The sequence below is a fragment of the Coptis chinensis genome, chromosome 4 (assembly GCF_015680905.1).
Source record: "Coptis chinensis isolate HL-2020 chromosome 4, ASM1568090v1, whole genome shotgun sequence".
Classification (NCBI taxonomy): domain Eukaryota; kingdom Viridiplantae; phylum Streptophyta; class Magnoliopsida; order Ranunculales; family Ranunculaceae; genus Coptis; species Coptis chinensis.
In genome coordinates this window covers 81864608-81886129 of record NC_141459.1, presented here as the reverse complement: position 1 = coordinate 81886129, position 21522 = coordinate 81864608, and the positions used below count along the sequence as shown (strand labels likewise).

The 21522-nt window shown below is 36.5% G+C and overlaps 4 protein-coding genes across 6 annotated transcripts; 2 read left to right on the top strand and 2 right to left on the bottom strand.

Moving 5' to 3' along the window:
* Nucleotides 1-106: 106 nt before the first annotated feature.
* On the bottom strand, nucleotides 107-3123 carry LOC147505095 (putative F-box protein PP2-B12). 2 transcript variants are annotated; one of them, XM_086557674.1, is made up of 6 exons: nucleotides 2608-3123; nucleotides 1861-1979; nucleotides 1385-1782; nucleotides 464-583; nucleotides 255-373; nucleotides 107-125 (listed from the first exon to the last, which is right to left on the bottom strand). In XM_086557674.1, the coding sequence occupies exons 1-5, from the start codon at nucleotides 2893-2895 to the stop codon at nucleotides 360-362; spliced, it is 939 nt and encodes a 312-aa protein (XP_086413800.1). In that variant the 5' UTR covers nucleotides 2896-3123; the 3' UTR covers nucleotides 107-125; nucleotides 255-359. The 2 variants fall into 2 exon arrangements, with proteins under 2 accessions (XP_086413800.1, XP_086413801.1); XM_086557675.1 differs by lacking the exon at nucleotides 107-125 and having other exon boundaries at nucleotides 256-373; nucleotides 464-548.
* Nucleotides 3124-3322: 199 nt separating this feature from the next.
* On the bottom strand, nucleotides 3323-11534 carry LOC147505094 (uncharacterized). The gene is given in 9 exon segments (XM_086605466.1): nucleotides 3323-3967; nucleotides 4113-4231; nucleotides 5178-5477; nucleotides 6096-6549; nucleotides 6627-6745; nucleotides 7290-7688; nucleotides 8226-8676; nucleotides 8752-8870; nucleotides 11168-11534. Coding segments are annotated over 9 exon segments (2781 nt in total). The 5' UTR covers nucleotides 11444-11534; the 3' UTR covers nucleotides 3323-3423.
* A 466-nt stretch (nucleotides 11535-12000) lies between these two features.
* On the top strand, nucleotides 12001-16034 carry LOC147505093 (Haloacid dehalogenase-like hydrolase (HAD) superfamily protein). The gene is made up of 5 exons (XM_086557673.1): nucleotides 12001-12475; nucleotides 12681-12723; nucleotides 13500-13560; nucleotides 14088-14222; nucleotides 15369-16034. Exons 1-5 carry the CDS (start codon nucleotides 12115-12117, stop codon nucleotides 15531-15533), a joined length of 765 nt encoding a protein of 254 aa, XP_086413799.1. The 5' UTR covers nucleotides 12001-12114; the 3' UTR covers nucleotides 15534-16034.
* A 669-nt stretch (nucleotides 16035-16703) lies between these two features.
* Nucleotides 16704-20048, top strand: LOC147505092 (Major facilitator superfamily protein). 2 transcript variants are annotated; one of them, XM_086557671.1, is made up of 2 exons: nucleotides 16704-17549; nucleotides 18638-20048. In XM_086557671.1, exons 1-2 carry the CDS (start codon nucleotides 17015-17017, stop codon nucleotides 19729-19731), a joined length of 1629 nt encoding a protein of 542 aa, XP_086413797.1. In that variant the 5' UTR covers nucleotides 16704-17014; the 3' UTR covers nucleotides 19732-20048. The 2 variants fall into 2 exon arrangements, with proteins under 2 accessions (XP_086413797.1, XP_086413798.1); XM_086557672.1 differs by having other exon boundaries at nucleotides 16951-17549; nucleotides 18649-20048.
* Nucleotides 20049-21522: the final 1474 nt, after the last annotated feature.

Here is a 21522-nt window from a genome sequence, read left to right as displayed (position 1 = left end):
TAGGCCCTCATCAGAAAATTTGCTTACAAGGTATGCTGCGTAGGTAGTCTCTTTAAGGATTTGAGTATCTATGTTCACTCTGATGTCAAGCCAACACATTTATAAGTTCAGCAGCTTCCGCAAACCTGTAGTATTATCTGACCGTAAATATTTAAAGAGGTAGAAACGGAAACCTAGAAAGGTAGCAAACCTATAATACATTATTTGTTTAAGTCATCAAAACTAAAGGGACACAGAAAAGGAAATGAAGAGACCTGGAGTCGGGTAAAGGTATCCATTTCCAGTATTGAGGAGTGTCACTCCATGTAATCTCGAGCTCCTTTGCTCCAATCATGAAACATTTCTTGCCACTCCTTTTCTCAAGGTTTACACTCTGCCAGTATTGTCATTCATTAGGAAAACCAAGTTCTAACAAATACAACAGAGGCAAAAAAAATAGAAATAAAAATGAATTAGCACATACTTTCGGCTGATGCGGCTTCTGGCAGGATCAAGCATACATTTTCATTGCAGATCAGTAAGTAAATGGCAATAACACATGGCTGAGCCTGAGATATTAGGTAGAAATTTGAGTTTTCAATCCCTGTATGTATAGATATATGCACAAATGTTATTTCAGCTTAATAATTCAGAGAAGCTAATAAATACTATGTCGTCTGTAATATTTTTTCAAATACATGCAACTTTACCATCATCATCCCTATCCTCCATGAATTGGGACTTGGGAGTACCTAAACATTTTCCCCTCTTGCATGATTCTTATACGCTTATGTTTCTCTGACATTATGACCTAGAGAATTTCTTTGTAATCGGATGGAAGAAATTTCTCCCAAATAATATCAGAATCTGGAGGCATATTTGGACGGCCATTAAACCACTGACGACCTACATGCATCTTTAGGAGACATGTAGGACAAGATTTTTTGCGATACATCCTTCTGGTAACACAGGATTTTGCTTCTTGCATTGTCAAAAGTTTGTTGTATTTTTCGAAACAAGAAGCAAAATTTGTTTTGTTTACCAGATGAGACTCAACGGTTTTATATAGAGAGAGTCCTTCAATTAAGAGCCCAACAAAATTACTGGTTGAATACGTGTGTAGTTAGTACTTTAGTATTGTTCTGTTCTAATTCCTCCTCTTCTGGATTTTCTGGAGTCATGGATGATGGATCCACATAAGAAAAGAAGTTCGCAACAAAATCATTCAGACATCATTTTCATTCTTGTTTTCTCTAATATTAAAAGCATTAACTGCAATTGTTTTCCAAAGGTCTAAAGTCAGCAAAATCACCATTAAGAAGAAGAAAATAAGAATGAAAAATACCGAAGTAATATAATACGGTCTTGTTTTAGGTACTATTGCATTCAGGCCTGAGCTCAATACCTACAACAACAAGACCCTCCTTAACGACACCGGCTTTCACCTCCATCAGACTCATCTCCACCTCTCCATCTTCTCCGTGATCATTGTAGAGTTGGCCCAACTTAATCTCCATCCATCCATCTCTTCTCATACTTGGAACTTCACCATTTGGTGCATTCACTGGACGTTGTGTAGGATCCAAATATGCTATCTGATCGTCACTTGCGCCACTTCCTGCTTCAACAAATTTGACGGAGACATCTGCAGGTGGCCACTGATTATAACCCCCGAATTCATTGTCTTTTATTTTAAACACAAGGTAGGCTCCATAAGTCGTTTTGGGTGAAAGCATCCGAGTATCTATTTTTCCACGGATTTCTAGCCACCACACATACACAAGTTCAGCTACCTCTGCAAACCTGCAAGATTAACTTTTTGTAAGAAATGAAAATCCAAAAGGTTTGGACAAAGAGAGGGTGGGGGGGGAGGAGATAGACCTAGAATCAGGTTCATGTGTCCATGTCCAGTAATCGGGCGTGTCACCCCAGGTAATGTGAAGCTTCTTAGCTCCAATCATGAAGCATTTCTTGCCACTCTTCTTCTCAAGGTTAAAGCTCTGCAAAAAATTTCGATGACACTTACACGTTAGGTAAAACGACCAGAAAACTATCCTAGGGCGAGAAATGCTGATAGTCGGACTCTGTACAATGTATGTAGCCAATCCCTTTTCACACCAATGACATTGGATTAAGGGTTGTCATACATACGTTCACATAGAACGTTTTTTATTTGGCTTGAGTGTGTATTGACTTGTATGTCGAACTCTGCATTTACAATTGTATCTACAACACTAATGGGATCTTCTAGCCTTGAGGTGGAGCACCAAATAACACCAGGATTCGTTATGGGGAACACTTGATCTATGAAGTTCTCAAAGTTCGTATGCAATCCAAAGATATCACAGCAAGTATCTCTAAGACTGATATCAAACATTGTCACATTGAGTATCACAAGTATACTCAGATTCTTCTCCTTCAATCCAAAACCTCATTCCTATGTAATTTACTAATAATAATCCCCCAAGACCCACTTAATTATATAATAATTACCTCCTTGCTAAAATGCAAAAACTACAACCGGTGGGTCTAAATACTTGTGGTTACGCGATGCCTCTATTGATTATGAAACAAAAAGTCAGAGGAAATTTCAAAAAAGAAGAAAAACAGGCAGCACAAGAAAATTACCATAACACCACCGTCGAGAAGAATTGGATCAGCACAGAGATGGAAATAGAGCTCTTTCTTCGACTCAAAACCGTTCAAATCCAAAGGAGAAGCTGACCTCGAGACAATTTCTTTGTAATCAGATGGAAGAAATTTCTCCCACATAACATCAGAATCTGCAGCATTTTTTAATGAACATGCAACCAATGACGACCTACACGCATCCCGAGGAGATGTAAAGGACAAGATGTTTGAGATGCATCCTTCTGGCACCACAGAGAAATTCGCTTCTTGCATTCTCAAATTCATGTGTCTCTTTTTTTTCTGTTGTTTTGGCTGAGATGAGTTTCAACTGTCTCTTTATGTACAGAGAATCAAGATCACCACATTAATTACCGATATCCATATTAAATAGGGTGCGTATCCACATTAAATGGACCAAAGACGAATGCTGTCCAAATACCCGCATATATCAATACCATCAATCTGAAAGCAGATCAAAACGTGACATTTTCATTTTTCTCCTTACAATTTACGTGACCATAACCTTTGAGGTAGTTGCTGAAATTGCCTCTTTCAAGCTTCCAGCACATCTCCACTAGACGACTACAACTTTGGATCTTTAACTTTAGAAATTACACGTTTAAATTAAGTTCTATGCAATTTTTCTCGTGGAATCTATGAGTGTTTATGGTTCTGTGTTCTTTTATAAAAGTTTATCTGATATGCAACAGAATCAGTTGAACAAATATTTCCCATTCAATATTTTTCAATTATTTATCTATTTATATCACAAAATCAAGAATACATGATAACAATGCAATTGCGCTCACACAATTATAAAGACATAACTAATCGATCAGGTCTTGTTTAGGTGCTAATCCCTTTAGGCCTGACCTCAATACCTTCAACAATAAGTCCACACTTCCAGTGACCAGCCTTCACCTCCTGCAGGCACATCTCAACCACTCCATCTTCTCCTTGCCCATTATAAAAATCTCCCAATTCTATCTCCATCCACCCGTCTCCCCGCTCTCTTGGAAACTGACCCTCATATCGAATGGCTGATGACACTCCTGGCCTAAGTATGTGACCAAACCTGCGGCGTATCAGCCCAAGACGGTGTGGTACATATTGTATGTGTGGCCTGCGGTTGCATTCAGGATCTAAGTAAACCGTACGTTCTCCACTCGCACTACCTCCCCCTCCAAGAAATTTGACTGAGACCTCTGCGGGTGGGTCTTCAAGTCCACTGGCCTGATCAGAAAATTTGATTACAAGGTATGCTGCATAGGTAGTCGTTGGTGAAAGGATTTGAGTATCTATCTCCACTTTGATGTGAAGGTAACACACATTTATAAGTTCAGCAACTTCCGCAAACCTATAGTATTATCTGACCGTAAATATTTAAAGAGGTAGAAACGGAAACAGAGAAAAGTAGCAAACCTATAATACAATATTTGTTTAAGTTATCAAAACTTATATTCAAAAAGATCGAAAGAGCCACAGAAAGAAAATAAAGAGACCTGGAGTCGGGTAAAGGTATCCATTTCCAGTATTGAGGAGTTTCGCTCCAGGTAATCTTGAGCTCCTTTGCTCCAATCATGAAACATTTCTTGCCACTCTTTTTGTCAAGGTTTACACTCTGCCAGTATTGTCATTCATTAGGAAAGCCAAGTTTTAAGTTCTAACAAATACAATAAAGAGGCAAAAAACAAACAAAAAAATTGAAATAAAGAATAATTTTTTTTTTTTTTTTTTTTTTTCGATAACCAAATAAAAAATAACTTATCACATACGATCTTTTTTTTTTTTTTTTTTAACTGCAATTTTATTTATGTGATATTATGAAATGTACAAACAGCAGTTGAGTCATTGAAAAGTAAACTATTAACACAATGTGAAGGCCTAATACACCATATAGAAGTGGTACGATCTGAGACGGGGTAGTATTTACATTGGGTTGACTCACATTTTATCAAATTATCCAAACATACATAATACAATATTTTGCCGCGGAAATCAACAGTCATAACTCACAACTCCAAAAAGACAAAAAAATCACGGAAGTGATTCAGTAAAGTCCACCTTTATCATATATATATATATTGTCACTGGTTTCCTACATTTATGAAAATAACAACGTACAACTTTTAGATACTGCCAAGTGCCAACCACCTAAAGTCCCAAACAAAATGATAAAATAAATCAAAAGCTTTCAATTTGGTACTGATTTAGGCTAAAGTGTCTAGTGGTGAACCGCCAAGTCCTAATTAAGTATCCATTAGGCTATTGGCAGCATAGAATATAATACCATTTTACTTTGCATTAAAAACACACACGTGTAATTTATTATCCTACCACGTCATCATTCGTAATTATCCACCACTAGCGGCAGTTAAAATATAAACAAAAAGGTCAAACAATAAAAATGATACAATAGTTCCGTGTCTAGTTTGACCTAGTATACCGACATATGGATATAATGACGTCAAATGCAAATCGACATGCTTTTACGCTACGTGGACTCATATTCGCTTCCCAAGTTGTCAACCTCGTGCACCATATGAAAGAAACAAGGATAAAATTACCTTGTTACCCTCATCGAGGAGAACGGGGTCGCCACAGAGACGAAAATAAAGTTCCTTCTTAGAAGCAAACTTGTTGGTGCTTAAATCCTCAACTGATCTAGACACAATATCTTTGTAATCAGATGGTAGAAACTTCTCCCAGATAGCATCAGAATCTGCAGCAGATTTAAATGTGGATGAAACCAAAGACGATGTACAAGCATCTCTAGGAGAAGTGAAGGACAATATGTTTGTTACACATCCTTCTGGCAGCACATAGAAATAATCTACTTGTTGCATTATCAGTTTCTCTAATAATAATGATTATCTTCTCTTTGTGGAATGAGTTTTCTTTTATTTGTTCGTCTGTTTTCTAAGTTGTTTGCAAAGGCTTTATATAGAAAGAGGAGGGAAAGAAAAAACTTCGTCGTTAAGGTTCTACTATTTTCCTTTTGAGGAGTTGAAACGGCAATACGGTGTGTGGACGTGTGGGTGTCATGTGTTATTCTGATTCTACTAGATCCATTTTTAACAAAGAGACGGATAGAAACAAAACTGCCACCTTGATTGGTGGTATCCACTTCTTTTATATCTTTTGACATGTGTTATTTTATGGAGTCTGATAAAGCAAAGCTACACGGATCAGCTGATCCTGGGTCAGTCTAAAACTTCGATGTCAAAGGTAAACATGACTTAACAAACAAGTTTGCGCTGGTCGAAAAAACATTTACGTTCTACACTTCTACCAACAAAATGGTGCAGGCTAAATCTCAACTTATTTTCTCTGTTTATATTTTCCTTCTTGTAAAGTTGCAATGTCTGATTTTGAAGATGTTGAAACACTTGTTTTTGTTATAATATACAACGAAGTTTGTTCACATCTGTTCAATAAGCGATGAAACAAAAGAGGCTTGTAACCAATTAGCAACGCCGTGTTTAGGTACTATCTCTTTTAGGCCTGACCTCAATACCTTCAACAATGAGACCAGTCCTCCAGTTACCAGCCTTCACCTCTTCTAGAGTCATTTTCACCTCCCCATCTTCTCCTTGATCATTGTAGAACTCTCCCAGTTCAATCTCCATCCACCTGTCTCCTCTTGCGCTTGGAAGCTGACCCACATATTGGGTGACTGATGACCTACGGCGTGGGCGGTGTGGTGCTAGGTTGAATTCAGGATCTAAGTACACCGTGCGATATCCACTTGCGCTACCTCCCCCTCGTACAAATTGGACAGATCCCTCTGTTGTTGGGTTATCAAGCCCATATGACTTGTCAGTAACTTTGAAAACTAGATAGGCTGCGTAAGTCGTATTTGGTGAAAGCATTTCAGTATCTATTTGTCCATCGATCTTAAGCACGCACAAACATACAAGTCCAGCTACCTCTGCAAACCTGTATTTCATATATGTTAAAGGCATCCATGTTTTAATATGGATAGGAGGGAGGGTAACTGAGAAAGTCAGGAAAACCTGGAGTCAGGTTGAGATTTCCATTCCCAGTGCTGGGGAGTGTCACCCCAGGCAATTCCTAGTTCCTTTGCTCCAAGCATGAAGCATTTCTTGCCATTCCTTTTCTCAAGTTGAAAGCTCTGTCAACAGTTTTATTCACCCTAACATGTTAGCAAATCTAAACAAACAAGGAACATAAGGGAAAAATATAGAAGAACATGGATTGGTTCATCCAAGTCCATTAAATTACCAATTACTCTAGAGTTCAAGATTATTGAGATGGCAGAATGTTATGAATATATCAAGAGGACTCAAAGTTTGTGCATACCAGTTGAGATGGAATCTTCAAATCTCGGTGTGAAAGTGTGCCACTGCATTCTGATTATCTTAAAATGATGGTATATTGGTTCTGTTAATTGTAGCCAAGTGAGCTTCCATTCGCGAATCAATTTTTTTTAAGCCACTACCTTAAAGTGGACAGATTCATATAAAATAGATGAATCGTGAATTTCACAAAAGCAGGATCAAGACAAATACCCCAAATTCTCCTAAAACCTAAACTGTAAGCTACAAAGTTTACAGTTCTACTATCTCATAGCCAAGAGACGAGAGCTTCTATTAAACTGTTCATCACTAATGGAATCGAAAGCAATGCAACGAAAGCAAAATTAGTAAACTACATACCTTAGTACCACCTTCAAGGATAATGGGATCACCGCACAGACGAAAATAAAGCTCCTTCTTAGACTTAAAATCATTGAGGTTTAAATCAGAAACTGACCCAGAGACAATCTCTTTGTAGTTGGATGGCAGAAACTTCTCCCAGATAACATCAGAATCAGCAGCAGATTTGAACATGGATGAAACCAAAGACAAAACACACACATCTAAAGGAGAGGTCAAGGACAAGATGTTTGTTACGCATCCTTCTGGTAAGACATAAAAATCAGCTTCTTGCATTTTCTTTTCACTTCTCATTTCTAATCCCTTTAGCTTTTTATTTTTGGTCAGGCCAGTTTTTTTATAGGTACAGCAGAACGAATGGACATTTGTCGCTAAGGTGTTAAAATACAGCATCAAAGGTCAACAATTCGCTCAAAACGTCAACAAGTCTGTGACACACTGACACTAGATTTGTGTCACAGACCATGCATATTCGACTCTGGAAGTACTATGGCTTGAAACAACTAGTTTATGGTTCTGTTTGATAGCCTGAAACTTTCTTGTAGGAATTTTCACCACTGGTAAATGGTAATACATTTATATGGTAATAAATTTTCACCATGAATTCTTTTTGTGAAGTTTTTGTGCGATATTTTTTCGTAGGTGCTAAACAGCCTAAACTATCCAACACAATTCAAGCCTATCAAACGAAGTGTGTGAAAAAGTTACACACGGATTTCTCTCTACTTCTATTTTCCAACGCTATAGCGTATGATGTATTTTGTATTATTTTCGATATACAGAACAAGAAGTTTATCTGATCATCATTCTCAATAGAAATTAAAGAAAACATGTATTTCGTGATCGCAAACTGATTATTACGAATTTACAAAGAACCGTGCACACATAGGTTCAAAATCCATTCCATAAGACTGCAATACAAAAAATTGTTCAGGTACTATTTTCTTTAGGCCTGAGCTCCATACCTTCGACAATAAGACCAGACTTCCAGTCACCATTCTTCACCTCTTCAAGAGTCATTTTCACCTCCCCATCTTCTCCTCGATCATTGTAGAACTCTCCCAGTTCAATCTCCATCCACCCGTCTCCTCTTGCGTTTGGAAGTTGGCCCACATATTGGGTGACTGATGACCTACGGTGTCGACGGTGTGGTGCTCGGTTGGAATCATAATCTAAGTGCACTGTGCGATATCCACTTGCGTTACCTCCCCCTAGTACAAATTGGACAGATCCCTCTGTTGTTGGGTTATCAAGCCCATATGACTCATCAGTAACTTTGAAAACTAGGTAGGCTGCGTAATTCGTATTCGGTGAAAGCATTTGAGTATCTATTTTTCCCTGGATATGAAGCCAGCACACACTTCTAAGTCCAGCTACCTCTGCAAACCTGCATTTTACATATGTTAAAGGAATCCATGCTTAGTATGGATAGGAGGGAGGGGAACTGAGAAAGACAAGAAACCTGGAGTCCGGTTGAGATTTCCATTCCCAGTACTGGGGAGTGTCACCCCAGGCAATTCCGAGTTCCTTTGCTCCAAGCATGAAGCATTTCTTGCCACTCCTTTTCTCAAGTTGAAAGCTCTGTCAACAATTTTATTCACCGTAACATGTCAGCAAATCTGAACAAACAAGGAACATAAGGGAAAAATATAGAAGAACATGGATTGGCTCAATCACGCCCATTAAGTCGCCCAATATTGAGATGGCAGTATGTTATGAATATCAAGAGGACTAAAAGTTTGTGCATACCAGTTGAGATGGAATCTTCAAATCTGTGTCTTAAAAATGTGAACCAAATGTTTTTTTGCGATAAATTATAATAGGGTATTATAAGACCATGTGTTATAAGAGGGTCTTATAAGATGGTATTATAAAGTGGTTTGTTTTTCATTTTAAGTTCCTCATATAAGCACTTGTAAAAATAGAAAAAACAAATACATGACATCTTATAGATGGTTATTTGACAAATATAATCCTACTTTACATCACATTTAACTTGAATAGATTAATTTGAAATAAACGTATTTTCAAATCAATTTTGATAATTAGAATATCGATTTTAAGAAATTATCTTAATTGGCGGTGGTGGTGGTGGTAGTGGAGGTGATGATATTGGTTTTAATAGTGCGGTGGTGGTAGTAGTAGAAGTGGTGGATGTCTTAATAGCACGGTGGTGGTGGTGGTGGTGGTAGTAGTAGTGGTAGTGGAGGTGATGATATTGGTCTTAATAGCACGGTGGTAGTGATAGTGGTGGTAGTGGAAGTGGTGGTGATTTTAATAGCACAGTGGTAGTGGTGGTGATAGTTTTAATAGTACGGTGGTAATGGTGGTGGTGATAGTTTTAATAGTACGGTGGTAATGGTGGTGGTGGTGGTAGTGGCTGCAGTGGTGGTGGTAGCCGGTGGTGACTAGGGCAATGAAGTTATTTGGAGAATAAGATAATGAAAAGGGAATAAGAGAGACATGAGGCTAGGAGTATATGGACAGGGGTGTTTGAGTCATTTTTCAAGTTATAAGACTTATAGAATTTAAATATATCAAATTTTGGTACTTATAGAATTGGAGCCTTTTATAAGACATTTCTAGTAGAATGCCTCTTATAAGAGGCAAAAAACAAACCGAAAAAATGTCCATATAAGAAGTTATAAGACCTTGACCTCAAGGTTTTATAAGAGGCAAAAACAAATGGCCCCTAAGCGTGTCTTACTAAATACTCACAGTATTGCCACCACATAGCCAAGAGAGCTTCCATTCGCGAAAAAATTATATAAGCCACTACATTAAGGTTAGTGGTGACTTCGGATCGGATCGGATCGGATTAACCTCCTTCGGAATTTTTCAAATTTTTTTTCGGAACCTAATATGTTAGCCAAATCCGATCCAATTTTTTTTCGGATTCAAAATATATTTCCAATTTCGGAACTTTCGAAAATTTCAGAATACTTGGTAAATTTTTAAAAATCTCTTTACTTTCAATTATTTTTGGAATATCATACGCCAATGTTCATTGTAGGGAGAGAAAATCATGTCCACAACACCAATGTACCAACAACAATACGCACTTGTTTACTGAGAAAATTCATTTTCATTCAAACAAGTGATCCAAGAAAAAACGAGAAAAAGAACCTGCAACCACCAATAGCAAGCATTGCATTACGTTGAGGTCCGGGTATTTGTAATGTTTCAATCTTTTTTCGTGTGGAAATTGAAACGTGAAGTGTCTGATAAATAATGGATTATGGTCTTGGACTCAAGTAGCTTTACATAATATTCTATCTATTGGAATTTGGCTTTTGGATTGGTCCTGGAGTCATTGTATGACTCAATGACATTTTTTTTCATATCATTGTTGTTATGGCCAGTGATAATGACCGGTAGAGTGGTCCAATTCCAATTGGGGAAGCAAGCTGGGGTTATGTTTTTGTTTTGTTTTTGGAAGTAAAAAACTAGAAAATGAATGAACGGTCGAGATCTAATCAAGTGGATAGTGAGAGAAGTATATATTTTCGGAATAAATTGGCAATAATATCGGAAATTTCGGATCAGATCGGATTTTAGAATTATATCCAAATCCGATCCAATTTTTTTTCGGAATTTTCGGAAATCGGAAAATCGGCCCATGAAAACTACACCCAGAGCCAGACCAATTTCGGGTCGGATTTCGAAAAAATCAGAAATTCGACAAAAAGAGAAACCCCTAATTAAGGTGGACAGATTCATATAAAATAGATCAGCTACAAAGTTTACAGTTCTACTATCACATAGCCAAGAGACGAGATCGAGCGACTTGTGTACTTGATCAAATTTTTTGTGTACATCTCGTGTTTAAAATTAAAAATGAACCTACACTGCTAGACGAAAATTAGTCAACTACATACCTTAGTACCACCTTCAAGGATAATGGGATGATCGCATAGACGAAAATAAAGCTCCTTCTTAGTCCTGAAATCATTCAGGTTTAAATTAGAAACCGATGTAGATACAATCTCTCTGTAATTGGACGGCAGAAACTTCTCCCAGATAACATCAGAATCAGCAGCAGATTTGACCATGGATGAAACCAAAGACAAAACACTCACATCTAAAGGAGATGTCAAGGACAAGATGTTTGTTACACATCCTTCTGGTAATGCATAAAAATCAGCTTCTTGCATTTTTCTACTCTCGAGGAACCCGGGGCGTGTATTTAACAGGACCCTTTTAATATACGTACAAGAATCAAAAGTCAAAACTTTGGTTAAAAAAAAGTCATGTGGTGGTTGGGCATTGGGGCTATGCAAGTACAAGTGAAGGTAGAACTGTAGAAAGATAAAAAGCATTCCCAATACAAGTCATTATTTTTCCCTTATTTTCACTTCTACGTATATTAGTATTTTTTTTCTTTTCCACCGTTTTGGTGAAAAACAAGGTGAATCTACCCAATACAAAGATGAATATTAATTTTGGATGGGATGCTAGATTTTTTTTGGACATCGAAAAAACGCTCCAGTCGGAAATTTAAAAAAAAATAAAAAAAAAGTCAAAAAATCATACGAGACGGAATGAAACATTCCGTTCAAAAAAAAAAAACACACGAGACACAGAATCCAACATCCTGTCGGAAGTTCACAACTCAGCCACTATCTATGTCGAAGATTTCACATTGGTTTTAATTTAGAAAATAGTCACCTCAGTATTCAATTTTGGTCAAAAAAATTTGAACCATTTGGAGGTGAACAAAGTCTCAAAGCCGCCCTAATGACTTGCATTGGGATTTGGGAATGCTCTAAAAGCAAGTACCAAAACAGGAGAGAATAACAGCTGTCCTCTCCAAAAAAAAGTAATAATGTCACTGTTCCTCCCAAAACCATCCTTGTTCTCTCCAAACCACAAACCACTCATCTCAAACTTAACCAAATTCTCGACAACAATAACAAACACTTTGAGCACAATGGGCCAGAAGAAAATTTTAAGAGGAGTAGTATTTGACATGGATGGGACCTTAACAGTACCAGTTATAGATTTCCAAGCTATGTATAAAGCTGTACTTGGTGAAGAAGAATACATTTCTATTAAATCTCAAAGCCCAACTGGTATTGATATTTTACATCACATTGAATCTTGGACTCCTGAAAAACAGAAAATTGCTTATCAGACTATTACTGACTATGAAAGGCAGGGTCTTGATCGTCTTCAGATAATGCCAGGTATCAAAATAATTTCAGTTTACATTTGTTTTTGTAGTGATGGGTGTATTTGTTATTTCATTGATGAATTTTTGCTTACATTTATACTAGAAACTGTTTGGAGACGTGTTTTTTAGTATGTAGCTATAAATAATTTGTCGATATTTTGTTAATAACATTTTGTGATTAATCTACCCTTTGTTAATTAACAAGGAATGTGATGCAGGTGCAAAGGAGCTTTGTGGTTTTCTTGATTCAAAACAGATAAGGTAGATTTCTTTTCTTCTCAGTGTTATATGAGAATAATGAATTATCAATATTGATGTCTTGTTATCGTTGAGTTTCATTTTGGAGAACTTGGAGAAGAACATATTAATTAGTGTAGTTAAATTAGCAAAAGGCATTTCTCTCTTCTAGATGGGGATGATTGAGGAGTAGATCATGTCATAGTCATATTAACATGATTTAGGAGAAAGCCCACAGGATATTAGCTTTTTAATGTTTCTTTCATGTATTCTGTTGCAGTGTATGTTGCTGGCTATCATGGGAACTTGTTATATTTTATTATGCTCACATAGTGTTTTCTCATGTAGTTCCAAATCATACTTTTCAGATATAGTATTTATTTGCCGTGTCCGACTCTTTATATCTGTGTCGGATACAGACACACCTATCCGTGTCAATGTAACTTAGCTTGAATAGTTTAGTCAGAAAACACTCATTTGATAAGTGGTTAAACCTTACCATTTGCTCGCACATACACTGGCATGTTGCTTCAAGAGATTAATATATAGCTTACATTTCTGTTGCTTGCGGTTGGTGTATATCCTACAGTAATATACTGACGTCAGCTCTGAATATCTTACACATCATCTATTTTGAGTTCAACTATAGTTGCTGAATTTTCCATATGTTATTCATTGGAAAGTAACAATCTATATGTGACTCGTCCTTTTCTTTGCAGTGAGATTTAAGTCCAAATAAAAATTTGTGTCAGGATGACGTTTCGTGGTGAAGTAATAATTCCATACTGTTGCTTTTGCAGAAGGGGATTGATTACTCGTAATATCAAGGAAGCAGTCGATTTGTTCCATCTACGGTTTGGGGTAAGGCGTTGATTATCTGAAGTTGAACTCTGCCTATCAATTCGTAAACAAAGTACAAAAGTTATTAGGTTTGGTTTTTGATTATTTAGTTACTCACCAATGTTTGGGAATCCAGTTTCACTATACCACGTGTCAATCTGCACTATAAAATACGTGGATATGCCTAGATGTTGAGAACCCTGGACCTTTTACTTCATCAAGATAAGAGTTAGTAGCTGATAGGATCTTTGAAAACCATCACCACAAGAGAAGTGAGCCTCGGTTCCAGGATTTCCTCTCTAATTGAAAAGTGTCCGAAAGTTTGTGCCTGGCACTTTGAAATTTAACTTAAAGGCTTCATTTTTTGGTTTTAGTTTTTCTTTCTTCTTTGTCTGGAACTCTGGATTCCATCAAGGCAGACTTGTATTTGAACTGGCAGAAAGGCATACATAATAGGTGTCGTTTTATATTCATTACAAAGTTCGAGTAAAGAAGCCGTGTTATACTCTCATCAATTTCTTTCACTAATTATTACACCCTTTTTACAGATAGTGTTCTCTCCAGCACTCAGTAGGGAATTCCGCCCTTACAAACCAAGCCCAGATCCACTGAGACATATATGTTCAACCTGGGAAGTTCATCCTAATGAAGTAATGATGATTGGTGATAGCCTTAAAGATGACGTATGTTTCTTTTTGCACATGTTCTCTTCCTCCTTTTATATATTTGATTTGGTTCTCCTATGGGGAGATGCTCCAATCCTATACCCCATTCCCATACCCTGTATAGTTGTTTATTTTCTTAATTAAAAGTGAGAAAAGGATGTTTCTTTCTCTAGATTTTGGCTCAATATTGTCTCTTAAAACCTTTTAGTTGATTGATTTATATTTTATGAAATTGATTGTTTTGAAATTTTGTTGTAAACCTTGTTCAGTGTATATACAAGCTCCCTGTCTTTTCTTTCTCAGTAATGTTATGAATTCTGCAAAGTAAATAGTTGCATGTTCTTATACGCCAAAGTGTTTCTACACCTTCTAGGGCACCTAGGCAAGGTCCTCGCCTTGCGCTCTGAGTCAACTGGTGAACCTAGGCACGCCTTCGATTCCTTAGAATATGTCAAATTTATGTTGACAATTGACAGTGATAGTCAATCGTAGTGAGAACAAATCACTGCTTTTTTAATGTCAGTATTGATATCCATATCTGTCCCCAAAAAAAGCAAGGACAAGGTGAGCATATGTCTAGCTTGGTAAAGTTGCAGTTTGAGTAGGTGATGTATAGGCGTATATCTGGGTGATATTGAAGTAATAACATCTATTTATCGAAATCGTTTCTAGGTTCTATTTGTATAGTTTCTCTCCTGTGAAAGTGATCAAAATGAAAACCAGAATACACGATAGAAGAGGACAGAGATAGTTTAGAATATTCGATTTTCAGCTGTGTTTCTGTGGGTTCTAACTCTTTTGGGAATTTATCTGAAGACACGTGCATGGTCAAATAAATTGTTTTGCAGTACTTAAGTACTGGGTTGAGTTGTTACAATACTAACACTGGTAAATGATGTGCTGTTGAGTGTTCTAGTTTCCCGTCAATTTACAAAACATGGTAAGAATTTTCTATGTGGGCTTTATAGTTGAATTTGTACCCTTTATCAACAATGTTACGATAATGTCTTAGTATCAGGCCAATAAAAATTTCATTTGCCTGTCTATGGCTTTACTATCACTGGTAGTTCCAAATCGAAGCTGTATTATGGAAACTGTCAACTGACAGAGTGATTTTATTTTATATGTTAATTATTATTAATATTATTACGTTTTTGTGTTCAGGTTGCTTGTGGGAAATGTGCAGGAGCATTTACATGCTTGCTTGATGAAACAGGTAGATACGATTCAACTTCTTTTGCCACTGCAGATCTGAATCCAGATTTTAAGGTGTCATCATTAGTTGAAATTCTTTCACTATTGGAAGCTAATTTTGAATTGAAGCCGTAATCCCAAGCCTATAGGAGATGACACTGAAAGTAATCGGGATATATAATAACTGTGTGCACCTTCAGCGTGCCTTTGTATAGTTCCTTTGCCATCTAAAGAAATAGTGTGTTTGACTGTGGCACAAGTTTTAAGTCGGAAGTTTAAGGACGTTCTCGTTTCGGAAAAGGTGAAGAGAAGGAAAGAGTCCGTCAGACTAGCTGAAGAAAATATTTTCAAGTACCATTTGATTTCTACGCAGATGTTTCTTACTGACTTGTCATTTTCTTTCCAATTAAATTAGTTCGAGGGTGGTGCAGCAGGTCTGCACCTAGATATCATGCGCTGGTAGCAGCTTATCTGATTCTCTTTTCAGGACACTGGATCAAGCATTGTATGTATGAATATACTGTCTCAAGCATAAGCAAAGTTTGAATGAATATTGATCACTAGAATTTGGTGACTGGTTCTTCGGGCGATGACCATATAAGAAGGATCCTTGTAGTGAGCCACCACTTACTGAAAGTTTTTGTTTCTTAAAATTACTGACAATATGTTGATACCGAAACCATGGGCAATGAGATGGGTCAGGAATGAGAAAATTGTTCGATATTTTGCCAGAGCTCACCATGGGCAGTTTCTTGACTAGGAAAAAATGGACAAGAAGATCATTAAGTTACACCCATACAAAAACTAAAATGTGAAGCTTCAGTCATCTTTATCAAATTCCAGACACTTCTCACGTGCATGAAGTAAGTCTACTAAGTAAAGCTGCCCCTCCATGCGAAATTGCGTATGGGTGTGGAGAACTGGAGATGGAGACATCGAGAGTTTCGACGGCAGAGAAAAACCTTACGTTGGTGTCACAACTTACAAGTCGCAACTCAATGAAAATAGGCATCACTATGAGTGTATTCCCATTATTATTCCTGTTTAAACTTCGGCCTAATCACAAACTACAAGAACTACCAAACAATTTTCGACATTGCAATAATTGAAAATTTAGAGAACTATGTAAAGAGTTTTTCAGGTATCCACTCCTAATCTAGATTTAATTTAACAATAAACCAAGTGAACCCATCACACCACAACTGTCGAAATAAATAAGTACTATGAACTGGGCAGATCTATCAAGGACCACTGCATCCTGTGAGCCCGCTGTCTATAAAGTATAAACACAAAGGTATCACGTGCATGTTTAACAATGCAAAAATTCCCATAACCAACCAACGAGAACTCTGTGTAGTCTGTAGTCTGTACCCTAAAATACTTCCCAACGTTTTTCTAGAATTGTCTATATATTGCAAACACACTCTTGTGCTAAAAACAATTGCTAGTAGATTCCATTAAACAATATATATTTTCGTGCTGGCATTGAAAATTTTGCTTCTTTCTCTCTCTCTCTCCTACATAAAACTAGTCAACCTACTAGCTTAAAACTGATCTTCATCTTTGAGTTTATTTTCCATTCATTCCAAACCTCAACAAAAAAAAAGCTTAAAACCATGATTCACATAAAAACAAGGCCCATAACAAAACCATTCCTACCCACAACCCAAAAAAAACACAACAGAAGAGACCCAATAATAAAACCATCATTCCTCAAGTTCAATCTCATTTACAGCTGCCACCACCAAAACCCAAGACTCTCATCACCACCATCACAAAACACAACAAATAAACCCATCATAAACCCCAAAACCAATCTTCTAGCACCCATAATATTAACACCAAATCAAGTCCCTTTGAAATATAACAAGGTTAAGAAAAAAAATGAAAAGACTAGACATTTTTCACAAAAGGGTAGTCAACAAATGTTGTTGTTATGTGGTTTTGGATATTGGGTACAAGGTTTTAGATGTTTTCCATGGTTGGCACTTAACTTTCATATGGCTAATAATCTTAGTTTACATCCTTCAATATTGCAGCTAGTTCAGAACTCTGCTAACTTACCTATGGTGGCTAAACCTCTTTATGGTGTTCTTTCTGATGCTCTTTATATTGGTGGTGCTCATAGAATACCTTATATTTCCATTGGAGGTTGGTTCTTTTTTCGAGTTTTGTTTAAATAGCTTTGTTCTGAATGTGTTAATCAGCTTCATGTTTCTTTTTAAAGAATTACTAGTGTTAATATTATAAGGGGGTGTACTCAAAATATAATGATAAAAATGTATTTGTGATATTTCTGTTTGGGATAAGATAAGATTTTAATGATGATGAAAATGTGCCTTATGCCAAATTTGCAATTATTTTCATTTGTTTTTCTTTAGTGGCATTTTTTTTTTGTCACCAATATTAATAAGGCTTTGTTTTGTTGTATGTTAGAAGTTCTGTTTATTTTTGTCGACAGGAAGATAATCTTCTCTTTATGCAACATTGAGATGTGCTCTGTTTTGTTCTGTGAGACAGTGAGAGTCTCTTTTTCTTTTCATTTCTCTTTGTGAAGAAGAATACTAGGCTTTATGCATTCTAACTTAACATATAAGGTTCATTGATCAGAAGGAACATAAAATTCCCATTCCATACAAATGTCAATACATACAGCAACACCAGAACAAATGATACTGACTAGTTGTTTCCTTAAGTCTTGGATAGGCTAATAGAGATGGAGATTTGAGTATATTACCTAGTATGTTAAGATTATGCTTTTACTTTTAGAATCTTTTTATAGTCATAGTGACAGATTGACAGACATATTATATGAAAACTAGGCTAATGTTTCAAACATTTTGTAAAATTATATTATTTATATATCTTTATCACAGTAGAATACATGAATTTGAAAGATTCACAAATCTACAAAAGTATCCATTTTGCCCGTTGAATTTGGTCATCACGGATGAATTATGTGCAATCGTTTGGATCCAAAAGAGACTTTCTGTGCCAAAATAATTTTTGTTGATCATAAACCGTGTGATATTGTATCTTATGGGCTGCATGCAGACTATGGAAACCAATGTGGTAAGATTTGTAGAGTGTAATTTATAAGTGTATAAGTAGCTGATACCAAATATATGTCGTTTCCGTAAATCTTAAATCCCATTGAACCTACAAAGACAGTTTCGTTTTCCCCACTGTTAAATTGCCTGAATCGTGCACCATGGCACTAATAAAGACCATACTTCTAGTCCTCTTGCAGGTTCTGTCTTGGGGAACACTTGCTGCAATTCCAGTTGCAGCTGAAGCCCTTCCAACTCTAATGGCATGTATCTTAGTTGGCAACCTTGGCGCATCCATCACAGAGGTTGCAAAAGATGCTCTTATCACGGAGTATGGCCAGAAGTGGAAAATGAGAAGTCTCCAATCTTATGCATTTATGGCTCTTGCTGCTGGAGGCATCTTAGGGAACTTATTTGGTGGATACTTCTTACTCAAAACGCAACAGCCCAGTGTCATGTTTCTGTTGTTTGCTCTTTTACTTTCTGCTCAATTGTCAGTTTCCTTGAGCACAAGAGAGGATTCTCTCGCTCTTCCAAGTCCCTCGACTCACCATCTCGTAAGAAATTCTGTCTATGAAAATCTACGTAAACAGTTCTTAAATCTTCTTACCGCAATTAGCGAAGAGAAAATTTCCTATCCCCTATGCTGGGCAGTTGCTTCAATAGCCGTGGTTCCGGTTCTTTCAGGAGCCAATTTTTGCTACCAAACACAGTGTTTGAAGATCAATGCTTCCATCATAGGAATGTCTAAAGTGATTGGGCAAATGATGCTGCTATCTGCAACTGTTCTTTATGACAGGTATTGGAAGAACTTCCCTTTGAGAAAATTAATAAGTGCAGTGCAACTTGCATATGCAGCCTCACTCCTCCTAGATTTGATCCTAGTGAAACAGTACAATTTGAGACTGGGTGTTCCTAATGAGGTCTATGTCCTGTGCCTGTCGGGGTTAGCTGAAACTATCGCTCAGTTTAAACTTTTGCCTTTCTCCGTGTTGTTTGCAAAATTGTGCCCACCGGGATGTGAAGGATCACTCACTTCTTTCTTAGCCTCCGCATATTGTTTGTCATCCATTGTTAGTGGCTTTTTGGGCATTGGTTTGTCTTCTCTGATTGGAATATCAGCTGGGGATTACTCAAGCTTGCCACTGGGGATCCTACTACAGTTTCTCGCAGCTTTGGTTCCATTGGCATGGTTATCTTTTGTGCCCATGTATAAATCAGGAGTTGAGAAGGGAGGTAGAATTAAAAGAAGTCGGAGCAGGTTGAAGAAGGTAGAGAGCTGAAGAAAGTACCTAGCATTTCCTATGGATTTATATCTAATAGAGACAGCAGAGAAGAATGACAGTCCTGCAGTAATCTGATATGGTTGGATCATTTTCTGTGAAGATCAAACAAACTGAAACTGATATCACCGCAGATCCAGCCCCACGTAGATTCAGTTTTGAAATGATTCCAGAGAAGCGATTAAACTTCTACTTTACTTTAGAGTATTGTAGATTCTTAAAACGAGTGTACATTCATATCCACTAATTTGTTTTCCGCTTTCCGGACTTCATATTAGGACGGAATGAGACATTTCACAAGAGAAAAATTTTCATCTCCTTAGTTTGCAGTGGTTGGAATAGTGCTGCATGCCAGTAGTTCAATAGTCGCCGCCGGTGTCAGTGAAATTGATGCTAGTTTCATACTTTTATCTTGGCATCTCAATATCTCATTCTCTCCAAAGCACCACGATTTTTGTGTATGACAAACAAATTCAGATTCTTAGAACTAAAATAACCATGCGACAAATTATGCTGTGTCCCAAAAAGTTGTCACCAGAATTGTCGGTTATGGAACACAGTACAGACTTTTGATCTCTCACAAGTCTCACAATTCATACAAATTCTTATAAGGGGACAAAACTAAAAAGGACAAAATTTTGAAATAATGAACCAAAAAACCCATCCTCGTTTCAAAATCACTTTCAAAGACAATAGTTAGTTTTTGTCTAAAAAGACAATAGTATCCTGATATGCACTTGTGCATACCAACTTAGTATGCTATCTTAGGTATGCACAGACATATCAAGCATCACAAAGAAAATATTATGCACAAGTGTTAGTGCATACTACTTCTTGATATGCGTATAAACGTCAGTGTATATCAAATATCACAAAGAAAATGGTATGTACACATGTCAATGCATACTACCTCTTGGTATGCAAGGTATGCACAGACGTCAGTGCATACCAAACATAAAAGGATAAAATCATTGTCACCAAATACGGGTTTAAAACGCGTTTAAAACCCGAGATATTATTGCCAAACCAAGGTTTAAAACCCGGTTTTTCAACAAAATAAAACAAACGTTTTAAACCCGCTTTAAACGATTTAAACCCGTTTTAAAACGTTTAACACCGAGATTTTGAAAATCTCCGCTTAAAACTTTTTTTTTTTTTTTTTTTTTTTAAAGACAATGCTAGAAAAGAAAAGGGTTTTGGAGTTTACCTTTTTGAAGAGTGGGCGTTAGATTGACTTATTGAGACCGTTCTATTTTGCTTTAGACTATTAATAATTAATTGAAAATTTTAAAGTTATTAACTTATTTGTAGTACTTAATTATGCCATTATGGTTGGTAATTAGTAGTATCTTATTTTGAATAGTGTTTTGGCACTGAATCTAAAACTTCTAGTATTTGGATGAGTAATGATAATTTGATACTTTCATGTATTTGAATTTTCTTTCATTTGTATTATTATTATTTTTATTTTATGTGTCTATTTTTTTTCCCACTTTTATAGAAAAATCAAACTCCTTATCTATTATATTATTTATCATCGGTTTTACCGTTTTTTTACGATATTATGATTATTATAGTTTTAAACCCGTTTTACCCGCTTTTACCGCTTTTTTTTTTTAATTTTTAAACTTTTTTCCGTTTTTTTTTTCGAGACGTTAAAAACACCTAACTAAGTTTTTTTTCAAGTATACCGTTTTAAACCCGTACCGTACTTGGTGACAATGGATAAAATTGGAAAGAGTAAAAAATAAAAAAATCAAATCTGTCCTTATTAATAATTAAAACGTGAAA

Excerpts from the sequence above, each read along its gene's own strand:
- LOC147505095 (XM_086557674.1), bottom strand. The coding sequence starts at position 2,895 with ATGAATTTGAGAATGCAAGAAGCGAATTTCTCTGTGGTGCCAGAAGGA. Across the intron at positions 1,980-2,607 it reads TTCTCGACGGTGGTGTTATG|AGCTTTAACCTTGAGAAGAA; the intron begins GTAATTTTCTTG and ends AATTTTTTGCAG. Across the intron at positions 1,783-1,860 it reads ACACATGAACCTGATTCTAG|GTTTGCAGAGGTAGCTGAAC; the intron begins GTCTATCTCCTC and ends TTAATCTTGCAG.
- LOC147505093 (XM_086557673.1), top strand. The coding sequence starts at position 12,115 with ATGTCACTGTTCCTCCCAAAACCATCCTTGTTCTCTCCAAACCACAAA. Across the intron at positions 12,724-13,499 it reads CTTGATTCAAAACAGATAAG|AAGGGGATTGATTACTCGTA; the intron begins GTAGATTTCTTT and ends TTGCTTTTGCAG. Across the intron at positions 14,223-15,368 it reads GTGATAGCCTTAAAGATGAC|GTTGCTTGTGGGAAATGTGC; the intron begins GTATGTTTCTTT and ends TTTTGTGTTCAG.
- LOC147505092 (XM_086557671.1), top strand. The coding sequence starts at position 17,015 with ATGATTCACATAAAAACAAGGCCCATAACAAAACCATTCCTACCCACA. Across the intron at positions 17,550-18,637 it reads ACCTTATATTTCCATTGGAG|TCCTCTTGCAGGTTCTGTCT; the intron begins GTTGGTTCTTTT and ends CCATACTTCTAG.